The sequence below is a fragment of the Opisthocomus hoazin genome, chromosome 20, assembly GCF_030867145.1.
Source record: "Opisthocomus hoazin isolate bOpiHoa1 chromosome 20, bOpiHoa1.hap1, whole genome shotgun sequence".
In the NCBI taxonomy this organism is placed as follows: Eukaryota; Metazoa; Chordata; class Aves; order Opisthocomiformes; family Opisthocomidae; genus Opisthocomus; species Opisthocomus hoazin.
Genome location: NC_134433.1, coordinates 9,572,588 through 9,590,938, shown reverse-complemented (window position 1 = coordinate 9,590,938; position 18,351 = coordinate 9,572,588). Strand labels below are relative to the sequence as shown.

Genomic DNA, 18,351 nt, shown 5'->3' with positions numbered 1-18,351 from the left:
AACGCATTCACGGACAGATTCGAGCTAGCTGTCCGCCCAGTCTCCACCAAAAACAGGTGAGTACAAATATTTGGGTAGAAATTTGGATTTTTTTTTTTTTAATAACTGCTTTATATTCAAGGTACCTGCATTTTCACGTGTACGTTTCTGAAAGGAGCCATGCAAAGTCACTCCTCGTGCTCCCCCAAATTCCAGAGACTGAGGTATTTTTCAGACTATGAGTACGCTGAAATAAAAAAATCATCACAGAACTAAAACTAGCACTGGCATCGCCAGACTGCAGCAATGGCTTTTCTTTACCGTGTCCCCAGTTTTGGGGTGGACAGAACATCCTCGTGCTGGCTCTTGCTCCCAGTCGCAGGAGATGAAGGCGCCATCCCCTTGGAACGAGCCGGGATTGTCTCCGTGTCTTTTACTTTTCCCCCCAACGCTTTTAAACGACCGAGGAAGGTGAGGGTAGCAAGCTGCCAGCCACTGCTCCGGCTGACTAGCACCAGCCACCCAAGAGGTGGTTGCACGATTCTGTGTATATAAAGCTTGCAAAGCACTTTAGGAAGCTGCAGGATGAAAAGGACTATATAAACGCAAGATATTATTATTATTAAACCAGTGATCTGACAAGAAGAGACAGCTTTTCAAATCTGTACAACAGCTTGAGCTGAAGAGATGAGGGAGTCCAATTTGAAAAAATAATAATTTGAAACGAATTTGAGGATTAGAAGTGGCAGCTCTTTTGTGGATTCTCCATGGCAGGTAAATTTAGTAGGCTACTTTAATTCTGCATCGTTTTAACTCCTGGCAATGTCCTGTGCATTGAATCTGACAGAGAGACAGAGCGTTTGAACCTGTCATGGCTACATTTTAGTCTCCCAATTTTACAATCAGTGTTTGAATCTGCTGCTACAACTCCGGGTACAGAGATCAGAGGCTTATCAAAGAGGCATCCATTTCAAAGACAAGCAGCAGCTTTGACTTCATTCCTTCAATGCTTAAAATTCCTGAAAAAGCAGATGAGCACACCACAAAACAGGTCTGAAGGAAATCTCTCTATGGGCTGTAAACCTATTTCGGTATTAATTTTTTAAGGATCTATTTTGGTCTCATGTAAAATGAGTGTGTTTAGCAGACATAATCCTCTCAACAGGTGAGCTTAATATATGCCTTTTCCTGTAACTGAAAGTACATTTTAAACTGGCTTATTGCTTTATCAAGCATTAATTGAAGAACTACTTCAAACAGTTACCTGATTTTTTTTTTTTTTTACTAAAAATGTCTTTCCTAACGGAGCAGCAGTTCATTTCTTTATTGCTGCCCTTGTTTTCACTGTATGGATGAACCAAGTGCACTGCAGGCAGCAGTATGTGCCATTCGCGGTAAGATGGCATGGTTTAAAGGTGTATCACGCTCAGGGAGCGCTGCGCAGCTGCAGTGTGCTCTTGCACAAGCTCATACTCTTGAATTTAAACCAAGTTTCAGCATTCTCACCATTGATAATACCGCTGCTCTGGTCAGCATCCCTCCCGTTGGGCTGGCAACGGACCCTGCTCAGGCGGGACGCCAGCTGCTCTGTGCTGCGAGATGTCCCCACGGCGGGCACAGCGGGACAGGAGCAGCACAGCCGTAAGGAGAGAAGTCACGCCAAAACAGGCAACTTTACTGTTGTCAGTTTTTCCTTTTAACCTAGAAATCTGTCTTGTCTGTACCTTTACTATGGAAGAGGAATGCATTTCAAACCTGAGCCTTTTCTTCCTCCCCTTCCCACAGAAGCAGTGTAAGAACTGCCCCGCACACTGCCCACCATCGAGACCTCTGTCGCTCACAAGAACCAACCCCCAGCTGCTTTTTGCTACAGAGCAAGAACAGATCACTGCAAAGCACCAGAGGGACGTAAGAGTCCCTCCAGCTGAGCACTGCCTGCCCACGGGGAAGCTCTGCAAAGCTTGCACAGGGAGCGACAGACAGCACGTCAGGACAGCGAAGCGATCCGGGTACGCTGACGGGCACCGCAGCGATGGAGGGTGACCTGGCTCCTGCCAGGCTGGCGCGGGTGATTGCAGCCCCAAGCCGACCTCCAGCTTCGTGTTTTCTCTGCAAACCTAGAGCTGCTTCTTTGCCCACTGCAGTTCTTCAGCTGCTCATCAGCAGCAGTCAGAGGCAAAGGGGATAATCAGCAACAGGTTAATTTGTCTGATGAAGCCTTCAGAGATCTGGCGTTCTGAACCTGCGACACAACACGGTCCCCAAAGCCGTGCCCAGCCAGCTCGAAGGGCAGCCGCAACATCTGGCAGCCAAGGGGAGCAGCCAGGGAACCCCGCATCTGAAACCCATGGTCATAGCCAGCAGACTTAGCAAAGCTGCACTGCAGGTGCAGACATGCCCTAAAGTGCACTGAAAGTGCGCAAGAGTTCAGCTCTTCAGCGCTCCAATCACTTCTGACAAACAGGATTGAGAAGTCTTAACGCATTCGGACATTTTTTAAAAGCACTCCCCAGCACTACCCCGCACTAAATGAAAGCTCCGGTTTAAAATGAGCTTTTAAAACTCCAGCCTGCGTACAAGCCCCTCTCCTCGCAGCACAGCTCACTTATCAGCATTCAGCCCATACACAAGAAGTTCTTTAGCGATCTCCTGCCCATTAAAAGGTCCCTGCTCCCCCGCCCTGCTCAGACAGACTAACCGACGAACGACATACACTTCAGCACACTTTAAAGCATTGTTTTCTACCCAGTAGGAAACAAAACATATCGAAAACCCCCGCAGAAGTGTTGACAAGATGCAGCGACGGTGTATCGACATTCCCCAGCTCAACCTAGCAAAGGGCTTTCATCTCCCAGCTGAAGCAGGCGACGTTTTTCACGGCTTCCTCTATTTCAGGGACTCACGAGAGCAGATACAAACCCGGTTTTAGGCAGAAGGGCATCTGCTCATGCTGGTCCCTACCAGCTCTAACCTTTAAGAGCAATGATCAGTGAACTGACCCTCCAGGTGTACAGCTCTGTGTGATCTCCTGTTGAAGGCGGCACGGGTGTCACTCCCGTGTGACGGCTGGCGCCTCGGACCAGCAAAGCACAGGCACAAAGCTGATTTCCAGCTCCGTGGACCAGTCAGCCCCATCTTGACTGCTGAACACCGGTCTAGTGCTGCAGCTTCTGAGAAAAACTTTCTTTTTAAAAAAAGAGTCAGCTAAAAAATGCAGCGATCCAGCCATAAATAAGCATTAGTGCTTCAAAAATTGTGAAACCATCATTTTATGGCTTTAAACAGAGACAAGGTGGACTCACGAATGGTAGCAATGTATTTCAGATGAAAGCTTTCAAGCACATGAGAAATAGTTACAGGAGTTGGAACCTGAGTAACTACAGTTGCATTAAATTATTCCATCTGCAAGTCCATTAAAAATTGTTAATGGTTTTGTATGGCTTTTATATTTATTGGGTGGGTTTATTCCTACGTGAGTCATACATATTTATTACCAGGGTCCAGATAATGGTTATTAATAAAACTTCTTTTATTTGCATACTGTCTTGATGCTGGCCTAAATATTTACAACCTGACTATAAAATAAAATAAAAAAAATCATAAACAGCACCAGGGATGCATCACAACTTAACTTTTTGTACTTTATTACTTTTTTGTGTTTTGGATTTGGGTTTGTTTTTTTTAAGTGGAAAAAACCAACCCGGTAAACCCATTTATTTTTTCAAGTCTAAAAAGCACTAATTCTTTCAAAGCTTTAAAGCACAATTTGTGTTGAGGAAGTAAGAGCAGATCCAAAGCTAAAGCAAGCTAGCTTTTATAATTAAGAAAATACATATATTTCTACACATAATTATGAACAGTAACAAAAGCTCCATACTAAAATAGTTCCACTGAATCCCTGGAACTGTGCCTGCCAACTAAAACACCTACTATGAATTTAGTAATGGCTTATGCAAACATAAATTTCAAGGCCAGACATTTTAAAAGGAAAAAAAAGTTGATTTATTGTCACATTGGAGACACGGCAGGATAGAAGCACAATTTCATTTTTCCATATATTCATCAACACTGCAGATGTGTTAATGCAAAAAGAATTCAAAAATAAAAATGACTCTCAACTGCCCTAATTCTCATATTTAATTTACTCAAAAATGGTTACCAGGAAGCTTGCTTTTTTTGGGGGGTTGGGTCTTTTTGGTTTTGTTTTAAGCAAGCAAAACAACAAAAAAATCTGAAAGAACTAGGTTTTAAGAGCATTTTACAAATATTTCTCCCCCTAAAAATTTACCTCAAGACTTCATCAAAAACTGACCATAAAAGAGCGGTCCTGTAGAAAGCTGGGAGTATTTGTTTTTCTTTCCCCTTTTTTTTAATAGAAAAGCTTATAGCTATAATCTGTAATCTAGTCATTTTGTTTGTGACCATTTTCACTCAACGTATGAATCGTTTCTGCTTTTGTTTCAAGCTGCTCCAACTTTCCACTTATCCACTCTCAAAGCAATGAAAAGAATCTCTCGTAACTGGCAACTGTTATTATGAGTTTTTCATGACAACACGATAATTTTAATGAGAACAACATGTTACTTAATTACACCTGAATGACGTTGAGGTGGTCCAGTGGACGAACTGAAGTAGGTTTACAGCATATTTGTTCACAAAGTGAAAAGTGCTAATTGAAAATGCTTAATTATGTCTTCTTTTGGTAAATGGGCATAAGAAGGAAGAGCAGGTATTTTGCTTGCTTGAAGTTGAATCCTGAGAATCAGCCAAACGAATGTTCCAATGGCTCAAAGCAAACTGAGGAACTGAACCTCAGACCTGCTTTGAGAGTACTCTGTCTTACCTTCGTGTCATCTCTACGTAAACTCCCAGTTTTACACTTACCTACATAAGGAACGTAACACTGAACCTAAGAATGGCTGTTAATTGTTGGTGCCATACTGTGAAAAATCTCAATTATTTCAGCTAAATAAAGGGAAGTATTTTTCCCTTAAAAAACAGTCAATGACACATTCAGTCAATCAGGTTGTTACTCCTGGTGCACACTTACTTAAACTATGGCCGTTCTTCAGGAGGAAGGATGATAAATGCCCTCTAGGATCAAGTCTTTTCCTTCGAGTTCTGACCTTGAAAACATTCTCCTCTTTCAGACCTCCCGTCCCCAACCTTCCCCCCGCCCCGCCGCTCACGCTGGCCGGCTTCCAAATGGGGCAACCCCGAGAAGTTCAAACAACGGCAAGCACAATGCAAGAAAAACACACTATTTGCTTTGCATTGTTTCCTTCTTAGTGACAGGAGAAATTCATAGTAGCATCGAATATTTAACAAGAGAGATTAATCCGCAAATACTTGCTTACAAGTAGGGCCCTTTGTAAACCACAGTAACACCAAAAACATCCCCCGTTCTCCTTGTCTGTAACGGAGAACACAGCGCCCTTGACGTGACTGACATCTAATACCTGCAACTGATGGTGCTAGAAGAAAAACGCGTTCTTCAACTGTCAAGCATGTTTAACCAAAAAAATGCTTAAATAGAATAAATCTAAATTACTAGGAGAAAGTGACTTCAGAGTAATTAATTTCTTCAACTGCTCTAACATGTTCAGTTGAATCGGCTGTGTCTCCCTCTTGAATATTTTTGGAACTCTTGAATAAAGTAATCATCCATATATTTTCAGCCTTATAAAAAGACTTTTGAGGCAAATGTGTTGTAGAAAACTGATTTAAGGATATTTTTAAAGAAAAAGGAGACACAGACAGTAACTCTGTGCCCTAGATCATGTCGTTTTGGAAAAATGCTTCCAATTAAACTTCTCTGCCTAGTAACCTACAATGCACCATCACTACTTCTGCGGGTCAAAGGATTTATTTTCCTAGATCTCAGATCTTCACAAATGCTGTTGTACAGCTACACAGCTACCCGTGAAGCCCTACATGCCAAGAATCCCCCAAACAAGGCCTCCTTTTGGAAAAAGACCTTCTCAAGCCTGGTTATCTCCACACAAATTCTCCAGGTTCTGCAGCCCCCCGCCCACTGCCCACCCTCCTGAGCAGGGCAGCACTGCTGCCTTCTGGAGAACAAGACCCAACCGAAATTTTACTCAACCGAGGATGCAGCTCGATCACCAAACTGACCCAGTGCGCAGGGGAGGTGGAGGCAATGCCCACGACTCTACCGCAGCGCAGGCACCCCGCGCAGGTACAGCCGGCAAAGGCTTACACACCAAAAACGTTTGCTCCCGGCTCGGATTTGCTGCTCCGCAACGCGCCGGCTCCAGCAAGCGTCACTGCGGGCATCAGGCAGCGTGTGCACAGCAAACAGCAGGGGAGATGCCATCTGCCAGAGGTTCTGGCTTAGCTTTTTGTGGGTGATAAAGACAATTTAAAAAAAAAAAATATTTAATAATGTCTGGTAATTACAGCGGTGAGAATGGTCAGTGTGCAGAAAAACGGAGGTCAGTTTTGTGAGAATCCTAGAAAAATACAGCTGTGAAATACAATTCTTTTACTGTTCCCTCACTTCCAATAAAGTGAAAAGGCAGCAAGAGATCATAATACAGAAAAGCATGTCAGAAACACTGATGTTTTTCCTATTAGCAATTAGAATGCACTACAGACAAATATATATTAAATAATGACAACAAAATTATTGAGAACTCATGAATAAGGGACCTCCAGGATAAGGTTAGATCTGATTTAACCTAACTGACTCCACAAGACTAGTTTTCAGATTACATTTTTAAGACATGGAGCTATATTATATCATTTTTCTGCAAGAAGTCACATAATACACTTCTTCCTTTAACTTTTGGAATAACAAGCCCGTGTAGTACAAATTATCATAAACTTCATTTACCTTGCAAACAGAACCTCTTCAGAAAATGGTAACATTTAATAAAGACATAAGGACATGGCACCTAAATATCATTATCCTAAAGTAAAGGCATTCATCTTAGCTCCAAACCTGCAAGATAAGTCATAATTCTCTGTTCTTATAATTGTGTTTTTTACAGAAAGAAATGGCAACGTTTTAACTCAACAAGGAGAGTATCCCACATATTTAACATTCTCCTAAAGTTTTAAATATACAAAGAATCTTAAAAACACAAAACAGTTTTATAATACAATTAAATATTGATGATTGCATTTTAGTCATACAAATTAATAGAAAAAATTGGTTTTGAACAAACTGTTTCACTGCAAATTCATTTCTTCTCAACAAAAATCTCTTAAACTCTCCTTTTCAAAGTCATGGGAAAAGAGAAAGAAGGAAGAACTTAAACAGCATTTTTCTTCCTCAACTTTTTCCCTACCATGCACTACGACATTTCCCATTTACAGATTTTATTAACTGCATTTAGTTGTACTATGCTAGCTAATTTTTACATCAAAATGTTATGTATGTTCTTCCATACTCAGGCCCCAAATTAACAAAATTCCTATATGCTCCTGGTGAAATCCCAGTGAAGGGGAGGAAGGAACCTCCACACACTCAGTACTCTCAGGCACACAGGGAAAATAAATTAAAAAATTAAAAAGAAAAAAGAAAAAAAAGAGAGAAAAAAGGGGAAAAAAAAAAAAAAAAAAGAAAAAGGAGCAGAACAACCCAGCTCTAGATGGCAGCAAATCAATAGTCACCCCTACACACACAGACACTGAGTGCATCAACAATTTTCAGACAGACCATATATTTTCTGTAGTTTTCCCAGGTGTGTTATTATTTTCACTTTGTTACACAGGCTAGACCAAACTTGATTGTGCAAAATCGTTAGGAACCAAGGACAATGCACCACCGACAATTAGAAAGACATTCCTCTAATTTCAAGAACTAATTAAACCCAGCAGAATTAAATTTTTTTTTTAAGCTTAGTTTGATTCTCTTTTGCTGTAGAGACTGAATAATTCAATAGAATGATCCAGAAACACAGGAGACTAAGAATTTAAGAATTTTAAGTTTCAAAAAAATTGAGCCCTTTCACAAGAACTGTGTTCATTTCCTTCAGTTAGTTACGAGCCTCAATTATAGTGTTATTTTTGTAAAAAGCCCCATGGATCTTAAAAATATGCATCACCCTAGTACGCAATGTCGTTATTAAAACTATTACTTTTGTAATAAAAAATTCCACAGACTCACTCTCTTTCCCTTCTGCAGCAGCGGCACTGCAGAAACGTAACGGAGCAGGACGGGGACGCTGGCGATGGTTCAGGCACGAAGGGCAGCACAGCCAGCCAGGCTTTCGGCAGGCAGGTGAGCGTCACCCGCCGGAGCTCAGCCAAGGTGGCACCGAACCGATCACGTCAGATGGTCCGCACAGCGCCAACACACCGGAGCACACCCACCGCTGTTCAGAGGCAGCCCACGGCCCCGCAGCGGCGCAGCCCTGGACGGCACCGTCGCCGTCACTGCACAGCTTGGAGTGAGGTGTCAGTGTGCTCGGGGTCAGCAGGCTGCCACAGCCCGGCAGCCAGTGTTAGGATACGCTTTTCATATGCTCATTTATTCTGTTTGCTGGCACCTTCCAAAATGCCATTTGCCAGGGCATTTGAAAGCTATTTATTTGATAACACACTTCTGGTGTCTATGTTTAATGGTTCTCCCATGTCCTGCCATAACTCTGCCGATCCAACGTTTAATCTGCCTTATGAAATACAGATCTCAATTTGAGCATTTTAAGGTAATCGTGACTTTCTAAAACTCACCAACAGAGTACATTTGCAGCCCAGAAACAGCAAAGGGCAACAACAGCGAGGGATCATCAGCTCCACTCACCGTCAGGAATAAACTCAAACAGCGGCCAAAGCAGCACGCTCCCCAGGTGAGCTCCTGGATCCAAACACACGCTTTACACAGGCACGTCACACCTGCCTGATTCTTTAGAGCTCGTGCTCTCACATTAGAAAACTAGGATCTTATTTTATTTCCCGAGAGCAGCTGGCCCAGGCCTCTCAGGCTGGTCTTTCGGCTTGTGCTCAGTTTAATGACCCGTGTTTCAGGTGAGCCTGGCAATAACCAACACAGCTCAGCATTATCTGGTTTACAGGGCTGAATCATAAAGGAAAGCAATGGAGAGTTATAAGTTAAACAGGCTTAAGTATTATTGTCTTCCCTCTCCATAAGTATTTAACCTTTACATATTACTTATTTACAAAGACTAGGCTTACTCGGTTATTTCTCTTCTGATACTTCTCATTACTGTTGCTGAGTAGCCTAAAAGTATGCACCACTGGAAGTATTAGATAAGCTGTTCAGTGTTTGAAACTGAAAACAGGTAAGCAAAAAGTAGTTACTCAGCTAGGAATCTGGGTAGAAACAACAGCAAAGTTATCAACATTGGAAAGTATCTTCACTTTGTGCCAAAAATTCTTAACCTGTGCAACTGAAATTATTTGGAGACAAAGAAAAAAACAACTTAAAGACAGTCATTCAAACATATCGGCATATGAGGACGTGATGAATTAGACCAAGAATTTCACAGAGGTTAGAACACCCGAGAAGTATCACAGTTAGTCACAACAGTTCAGGAATTATCACGCTAAGAAAACAATCACCTGATGCAGGGTCGCAATTCACAGGATATATTTTGAGATGTCTTCCAAGTAACAGTCATGTAAAATTGATGATTTGAGTAATCTCCTGACCAGTCTCAGCCTTCCACAGCAGCTGCTCAGGAGGAAAAACTGAGACTGAAAATACCCCAAAACATCTACGAGCAGCAGGTCTGATACAACCTCTTAAAATGCGTGCAGAGGTAAAAAGTGGTTTTGCAATAATGGGAATGAAGAACCCTTTCTAAAAGTTCCTGCATGAACAACCACCACTGAATTTTCTGCTCTCCTAAGGTTCCCAAGCATGAGATACTTCTTCCCAGAGTCTGTCTCACAGCATGCCAAGTGAGAAATAGTATTTCAACATTTTTAAACACCAAAAGCCCTAGAGTCATCCCTATAAACATGAAAATATTGTATTTCTTTTGCAGTAATGTGATAACTTGCAAGGAAGGCAGAATTGACCCAAATAGATCTCTCACATTTTTTAAAGTAAAAAGAAACAGAAATATAAATACCCCCAACTTCATTTGGAATTTTTTCAAAGCCTTTTCTCCTACACAGGAGACTGCCTGCAGCAGACGTTATGGGAAGTCTAGAGGACATTCCAGGCAGCAATGGATAGGAAAGTCAAGGCAATCGACCCTTGTCCCCTGATTACGGTGAGACTGGCTACAGCAGAGGAAAGGAGACGCTGGAACAGCCTAAACCACTACTGCACTGACAGGGCTGCCTGCAGAAAGAAAATGGGAAGTAGAATTCTGAAACAAATTGTTACATTTAACAATTCCATCTTTGTGGTTTTGGGGTTTTTTTTATACCAAGAAAAATGTTATTTCATCACGGAAATATAAATTAAATAAATAACCCAGTGTACAGCTTATCTGAAGAATGGTTCTGCATGCAAACTGGTTTTCCAGTAAAGAACTCTCTTTTTGTTATTAAAAAGAGCACGTTTGATGTTGTTTCACTTCGGAAACGCCAATGGCTCCCTCTGCAATTCCCATCCACCTCAAGGAGGTTTTCACCGTACTGGGTAGGTTTTCAGATAAAGCTGCAGTTTTGGAAAAATCAGGCAGAGTAGTTAATAATCCTGCCTTCTAATTTTCAACTGCCTTCCCACACTGGCTGAGCTCTGAGAAGTATTCTGACTTCCCCGCGTTCTGGGGAGGGCAGCAAAAGGCTGGAGGTGAACAGGCAGCGCACCAGCTCACACGTTTGTGTGAAGAGGAACACCAGCGACGTTCTCCGGCGAGGACGGCTGGACACGGCCTCACCCCGGCTTCACCTCTTGCACCCCCACGCCTGCCACGCCAAGTGCCCTGGACGGGGGAGGTGGCCCTGTCCCCACTCGAGCCACCCCCCGCACGCCTCTGGGAGCAATCACTGCATGTCCAGTCTGTCCTTACAGCTCAGACACTGCCTTCTAATTCTTCGATTCCATTTTATTAATTTTGTCAGAGGAAGTAGAAGAGGACTTGGATTGTGTCGCTGTTCAGAAACCAAGCTGCAGAAAGAAGATCACAGCAGAGAACACAGAGAAGGAAAGGATATAAAAACAAAAATCCGTGCAAGCTTACATAAGAATGTGGTTTCCTAAGAGACCCAGAACACAAGATCAGGATGCAGAATCTCGCACAGATCCAAACATCCCCAAACACTGGAGATGTTCATAGCTATTGTTTTAAACCTGGTCCCTAAATGAATGAAACACCTCTGTTCTCTTCCAAAATGCTACATGCTACAGAACTATATTTTTATAAAGGTATGTTAAAAACCTTACCATCAAATGATTTAACAGCAAGGGCTATTCACTTCCCCATCTTGCTTACTGAAAAGAACTTAATTGCGTATCATTTTCCCACTGTATCTCTTAGGGTAACTATAAAGAGTATATAACTTTCCTCTGTACATCAACTTCCACAGAGTTACTAAGACCCTCTCACAACGCACTTAAAAGAGTAGTATTTGGGGCAGGGTTCCCCCACAGTAATCTTCCGCTCCATAAAAACAAAATTAACCAAAAGAAATCATCCTGAAATGTGTATGTAAACACGTTATCAGCTAGAAGCTGGTGGCTGTAGCCACATTCTGAAGAATCCATCGTTTTCCTTATAGGAAAAAACGGAAGGAAGCAGGAAACTCGAGTAGGTCTTGTACAACGAACACAATCTTCTGGCAAACAGTTTGAAAACGTGACCCCAGAAGTCTATTTATTTTCTGCATTTTGTATAATTTCCTATACCCTCCACATTCTTTCACTTCTCTCCTTTCCCCTCCTCTTCCCAACAGTTCTCTCTCCTGCCAGGAGAATCAACTGATTCCTCACCCTCTCAGAGCTACTGCGTTCACTCTCCACATTCTTTTGCTCCTTTTTTAAAGTTCTGTTCTTTCAAAGCTGCAGTCCCCAAATTTTCCTCTTTTTCCCCACACAAACAGAACTGATTTCTGCCCCGCAAAGCCTCCTCAGGGTGCCCGCTGAACACTCCCCCTTCCCCGTAAGTCTCGGAGCGGGGATGTGGGAGCATTCCCCCAGGTCGGGCTCCTCCGGCATCTCTGCCGCTGGGCCAACAGGAGCAAAGCAGCATCTGCTACTAAAGGTTAAACTACAGGTTAGGTACTAAAGGTAACTAAAGGTTAGAAAAGCTGCCTGCTGCTTCTCTCCCAAGAAGACACTTGGTAGGAACCAATACTTGTGTATCACTTATCTGGGATGAGCTTTGAAACCCTGGAACATTCCTGGATGAACAGATTGCTGGCAATCCTCAAGGAAAAAAAAACAACCCACAAAACAAACAAGTAAGCCCTACACGTCACTATGCATTCATAGTTAACAAAACGAGTTTGTATGCATTTTCGATACCACTACGCATACATGTACACAGGCACACACACGCTGCACAGCCCGACATGAGCACAGCAGGGTTTAAACCCTCCCAGCTCCCCACACGCAGCATTCACCTTTCCGAGGTTTGCCGAGCATCGGTCCCGACACCTCTCCCACACCACCTGCCGCGGGCGATGCACGGCCTCCGAGCGGAGCTCGCTGAACAGCCCAGCACTGACCTTGTTGCATCGCCAGTGAAATCAACAGCAAAACTTCATCTGATTTTTGATGGAAAAATGAGCATCTTTGAAGTTATGCCCTTGATATAGATTTATTTAGGCAGTGAAATGTCACTTTCTACATCCAAGTGCTAAGAGAGTTTGGATTAGTGAAGAATTTTTTTTTTTTTTTTTTTACAATTCTCCACTTTTACATTATTACAACATTTAGAGCAAGCCTGTTTGAAGGGTAGTGTTCGTACTTCCTCTAAAACCATCAATTGATATTTCATTATTTACAGAATGCAAACACTGCCTGAAGAGACAGCCATCAAAGATAAGCAGTCTTTGTTAAGATGGTGGACATGGCAATACACACCAGAAAATCACGGAAACAAACCTTTAAGAGAAAGAAAACAAGCAGGCCTGATACGATATTCCACTGCGAGCAACCCAACAGACTGGGACAGCTTTTCTCCTTACCTCTGGAGTGTTTTTCTTGAACTCACGACTTTGCTCAATAAGTTTTTTCCTAGACTGCTCACTTTCATCTTGCCGGTTAGCCAATATTGTTGCTGTGGCATCGAGCTCTCTCTGTCAAGAAAAACAAAACAAAACACAAAAAGGAACTATCATTAGAGCTCTGCTTCTCACAGAAATAAAAACAAAAGCTCAGATGTACATCGTGCCATTTGGAACATCAAGACAGCTGGACTACAGAGCACTACAGAACAAAGCCCCAAGCTTCCACAAATTGGACCCCCCTGAATAACATTAGATGAAGTTCTACAATTTTTTTTATTCCATCTTGCAAACAAAACATCACCTTTTTTCTCAAAAGCACTCACGGCTTTACTACAGCATTACACAGGGTAGCAGGAGTGGCATGCAATATACACCTCCTAATCATTTCCCAAATCCAGTGAAGATTACAGATCTCGAACATGTTCAAGTTTATTTTCACCTGCCTGCTTCTTAAAGATACCGGATTTTTCCCTTTTTGAGTTATTCTAGGGAAAAAAAATGATGATTAACTCAAATATTGGTTAACCTTATACTTCAGCCTAGACTGGTTACGCTTCAGTCACTCTTAATTCCAAATGACATACTGTATGTAATTCTACACTGCCACTGCAACGCTCTTTTTCAATTTGTCTTTCCTTATTTGAATACAAAATGATCTTTTCCTACTACTGAAATCTATTCCTCTGTAATTATTAGCAGATATTCCCATTTCCTCCCCAAACCATAGCTTTTTTTAATCATCTGATGAATGCCAGATTATCTTCCAACAGCCTCTACTGGCTGAACTACAGGCTCAGCCCACAGACCGTTGCCCAGCTTTGTCCAAGTGCATTATCCCCATCCCAGTTTCTTTCCTCAGTGCTGTGCTTGCCAACGGCCCCACAACAGCCTGCAAGGGTCACTTCCCAGCGCACACACCAGCAACGCGCAATTTTCCACGTCACTTTATTCCTTTTCTGCAGTATTTCCACATATATAAAAAAAATAAAGGCTAAACCCTCCACTCAGCCACGTACATCACTCCCCAAGTCACTTGGAGCTACAACCAAGGATTTGTAAGAGGAATTCAGCACTGTTTTCCCCCCTTACTAATTCAAAATGGGAGAAACCTGGCTATGAGAAAGAAGTTCGTGAAAAGTGAGAACAACGTGCTAGAGCAAGACATACAGCGGGTCTCCTCCGTGGCTATCCTCATCGTGTCCCTCTGCCAGCACGCCTCCGACCCTCACGCAAAAACCCCAACATTCTCCACCAGCAAACCTGCCGGTTCTGCACAGCCGTGCCACTGGTGTTTGTTCGTAGCCCGACAACCTGTAACGGACCAGACCGAACGCCCAAGGCTGGGGCCTCCGGTCGGGTCTCATCCCAGACCCCCAGCAGTCGGTCAGGTCTGACCAGGTCATCTCTCACTACCACCACACAGAAAAACCACAGCAAAAGTAAAGCAGATTTGGTTACTACTAGGTGGTTAGTGTAAGAACTCTACCGTGCATCGGGTCACATATACTTCCCAGTCGAACTGGGCACCCAGTATAGGGAAACAAACTGGGAAAACAGAAGATTTGCCCCTTCCTGTTTCTGCAGAGGCGTTAGAAATAGCAGCAGACAGCACGCACCTAGAAGAACCTGCCAGAACCCTGTTCCACAAGTTTAAAAAAAGAACGTACAGGACTAGCAGATAAAAAGTGAAAGGTAATTCAGCTCCCAAATTTTTTTCTAGATATTCTGTGAAAAAACCTAATTTCAAATTTTTAGTTACATTTTTGTATGGGTAAATCTTGTAACTGTGAATGACTGGATGGATGTACGTGTGTTTTAGTTGACTCTGCAGTTTGACCTCTGGAGGGGAAAGCAAGCCTTCTGCAGTTTCCAACTCAAAAGGATCAATACTTTTTCCCCTCTTTAGGTTTATTACCATAAAACTAAGAGACTTTTTGTCATCCCCCTAACAAATACATGGACCACAGATATCTTAATCCTTGGAAATAAGCTAAATATAACAAATGAATTTGAAGCTAGGCAGCATGCTGGAGCCAGTGACCGACATATTGCCACCATAATGCTTGAAACCCCCTCTATTTCTGACTTTGAGGAAAAAAACAGGGCAATATGTCCACCAGATCTTGGTTTGGAATTCTGTAACATATGTGAAATCTATTGCAGAAAAGTGGGAAATACTTAACAGTTGGATAAACCACATTTGAAATTCATCCCAGCTAAGTTTATGCAAGAAAAAAGAGCAACAGAAACCAATGTGGTTAAGCAGTACTATAAAGAGCAATATAACGGCTAAGCAGAAGGCTTTTAAAAAATATAAACAATCTGGTACGGCCAGCAACTTGGAAAACTATATTTAAAAAGGAAGCACACATTTAAAGCACAGCAAAGAAAACACAAATCGTGAAGTAAGAGGGAATTTCAGTACACCAAAGAATCCAATGCTTTGCTTTACAATACAGAGTGCTAGCAAGCAACTTCACGTACGTAAAAGCAGACTTTTAAAGACCTATACTTCCAAGTTCAGAGACAAGAAAGAAAAAGAAGAACTGATTAAAAAATAAATTGTATTTCATACTTTATGCTATTATGCAGGGAAGCATCAGGTAGCAAATGAAGAATAACCTTCTCTCCCTCAGTGCTTGATGGATACCAGTGCCACAACGCACTTCCTGCGGGTGCCTTCCCATTGCTTTCCGAATTCCTTTGGGACAGGTCTGATAATTTCTCACTGCAAAACACTTCCGTATGTGACATCTCAGGCACAGACATCGCCAAGGAGAAACGCCAGCACGCAGCGACCTGACCTGTCTGTCGCTGTGGGCTGAAGCCCACAAGCTGAAGATCCTGCCTAGTGTTTACAAACCACAGATACAGTAAGACGCAGTTCCAGCTGAGGAACAGTAGCTACCTAGCCCCGTATACAAGATCTGATATAAAACGAGATACTAAATCTTCAAGCAATGTCATAATTAATAAGCTCCAAATCAAAACTATTTGAAAAATCACTAGTTTTTTCTTTCTTCCTTGATCTCAACCTTGTACAATGCAAGTTTCATTTATTTCAACCTAGTAACAGATGCAGGATTACAACCCACAAGCATCAATGGCAGATTTTTCATACTTTTGTGACTTCATCTCATGATGCACCCAAATTTTTGTAAAAATTCAACGTGGCCAATGCATTATTTCTGCAAACAAGCATGTATTAAGGAGTAAGTAGCATTAACTTTGAGATTTCAAACTTGAGTACTGTGTAACAGTTGAAGGTACGCATGCTTCCCAAGCCTTGCAACCACTCTCTAAGTAGATATCAAGTAAAAGGAGATGTAATACTGCACAAAGAGAAGCGTATCAGAGACTCCTTTAGAGTGTAACAAAAATAGGAGACCATGCCTCAGTATCATTCTCCACCCCTTTGAAATCAAAAAGGTTTCAGTGAAAAGCAAACAGAAACCAGGGCTCAAAGGTGTGGCAGCGGTGACCTGACTACAGTAAGGATTCAAAGCCTGGAAGCTTCAGTTCCACTGCTTCAACGCGGGCTAATAAACTTTCTGGCCAAAGATAGCCCCCATTCAATCGCCCCTGCGAGAAGCGAGTCACTATTTGGAGCACATTTTGAGAGAGAACAAGCAAGACCATTATCCTTCCCCTTGCCCCAAAGCCCATCGATTTAGGGCAGAGGCAGTTCACACTGCGTACGCCGTAGATAACTAAAGAACTCTCGCCAGGGTTTCTACTTTGACCCATTTCAACAATTTTATTGGGAGTAGGAGGGAGGCACTGGGAAGAGAAGAGACAAGAAAGTCTTCTGCTTTTAAGCGCAGGAGTCATTAAAGGCAATCCTCAGAAAACAAACATTAAAAGATTTCTTTCATGTAGTATAAAAAAACCCACCAAAAACGAAAACTAGGAGGGTCAATCTGCTATCCACTGTAAACCACAATCAACTTGAAGTGAATTTGTCTTCCTCTAATGGAATCGTGATGTATTTCCAGCCTCTTTCAGGCTCCCCAGCAGCCGTCCCTCTCCCTGCCGCCTCTGTCCCCGTGCCACCGACCGCGACGGCAGGGCTGCCCAGGGAGCCACCACCACCAAGCAAGTGGCCTGCGACAAACACGTCCCGCCTTTCCCCTCCCGGCTTCGGCGGCACTGAACCAGCTCCCTGCTCAGCCCCCTCTGAGGCTACAAGCTGTAGTACCCTTACGAGAGGGAGGTGGGAAAACACAGCTGGAGGGAGCGGGCTGCTGGAATCCCCCTTCTCCGCACCAACCTGCAATTAGGTGGCCCCAAGTAATTACAGAACTCCAGCCGCACTGCAGGCAGGTTTCAAGGCTGCTTTCTTTTCGGGCTGACACGTCTTTCCCTACACGATGCACACCTCAATAACCACGTAGCCAGCAGGTCTGCACCACTGACACCCGACCAGCTCCGCACCCCGAAGCTCCAACAGCAGGAAGCTCCAACGCAGCCCTGCCGTGCCCCAGCCCTGCCAGCGCCTGGCTGGCCTCTCTCCACCCAGGTCCCACGGGCTCTCCAAAAACTACTCGTTTGGAAAACGATGCTAGAAAGAAATTGGGCTTTCCTGGAGATTTCTGAAGTCTCTGTTCCCCCACCCAAAAGGAGGAAGAAAAGGAGACTCTACAAGCAGCAAGCACCGCACGGTGCCAAGCCTACTCCCTCCTGCCCTGCTTACGTGAGTGAGCCAGGACTACACCGAATGTGTGCAGAGAGCAAAGCCAGGGGCAGGAGCAGCACCCTCCGCTTTGTGGATGCTGCGGAATGGAACGGGATAAGCAGAGAGGACACACAGGAAAGGTGAATTTGGGAGCGCAGTGGCGGGAAAGATGTTCGTGACTCTGCGGTGCATCTCCATCACCAGGAGGGAAGAGAGACAGCAACAAGATCACTTCTGGTCTGAAAACGTGCGACAGAGGCAGGGACTGCGCAGGTACCTGTCCCCTCCCAGCATGAAGAGACAGGCCCCGAGCAAAGCTGCCTGAACACGAGGGAGCTGAGGACGGACACTCACTCCAGATCTCCACAGCCGCGCTTTTCATTCAAAGCAGCGCGAGTGGAGTAAATACCACAAAGCAGTGCTGCTGTATGCTCTGGCCAACTCTGCTCACACACCCTGCTCTCGCCGACACCCTCCTCTGCCCTACCACTCACTGTGGCTCATCATCCATCTCAGACACCCATTTCTAAGGGCTACAGCCACTGCCCCAACACGGGTATTTCAGGACCCAAGAAAACAAC

At 43.5% G+C, this 18,351-nt stretch overlaps 1 protein-coding gene across 4 annotated transcripts in view; it reads right to left on the bottom strand.

Moving 5' to 3' along the window:
- The window catches only part of CUX1 (cut like homeobox 1), a 283,847-nt gene that overhangs the window by 217,468 nt on the left and 48,028 nt on the right, over positions 1-18,351 (bottom strand). For all 4 annotated transcript variants that reach the window (XM_075439947.1, XM_075439944.1, XM_075439945.1 and 1 more), the window contains exon 2: positions 13,054-13,164. In XM_075439947.1, coding sequence (XP_075296062.1) covers positions 13,054-13,164 — 111 coding nt within the window. The remainder of the gene's footprint in view (positions 1-13,053; positions 13,165-18,351) is intronic.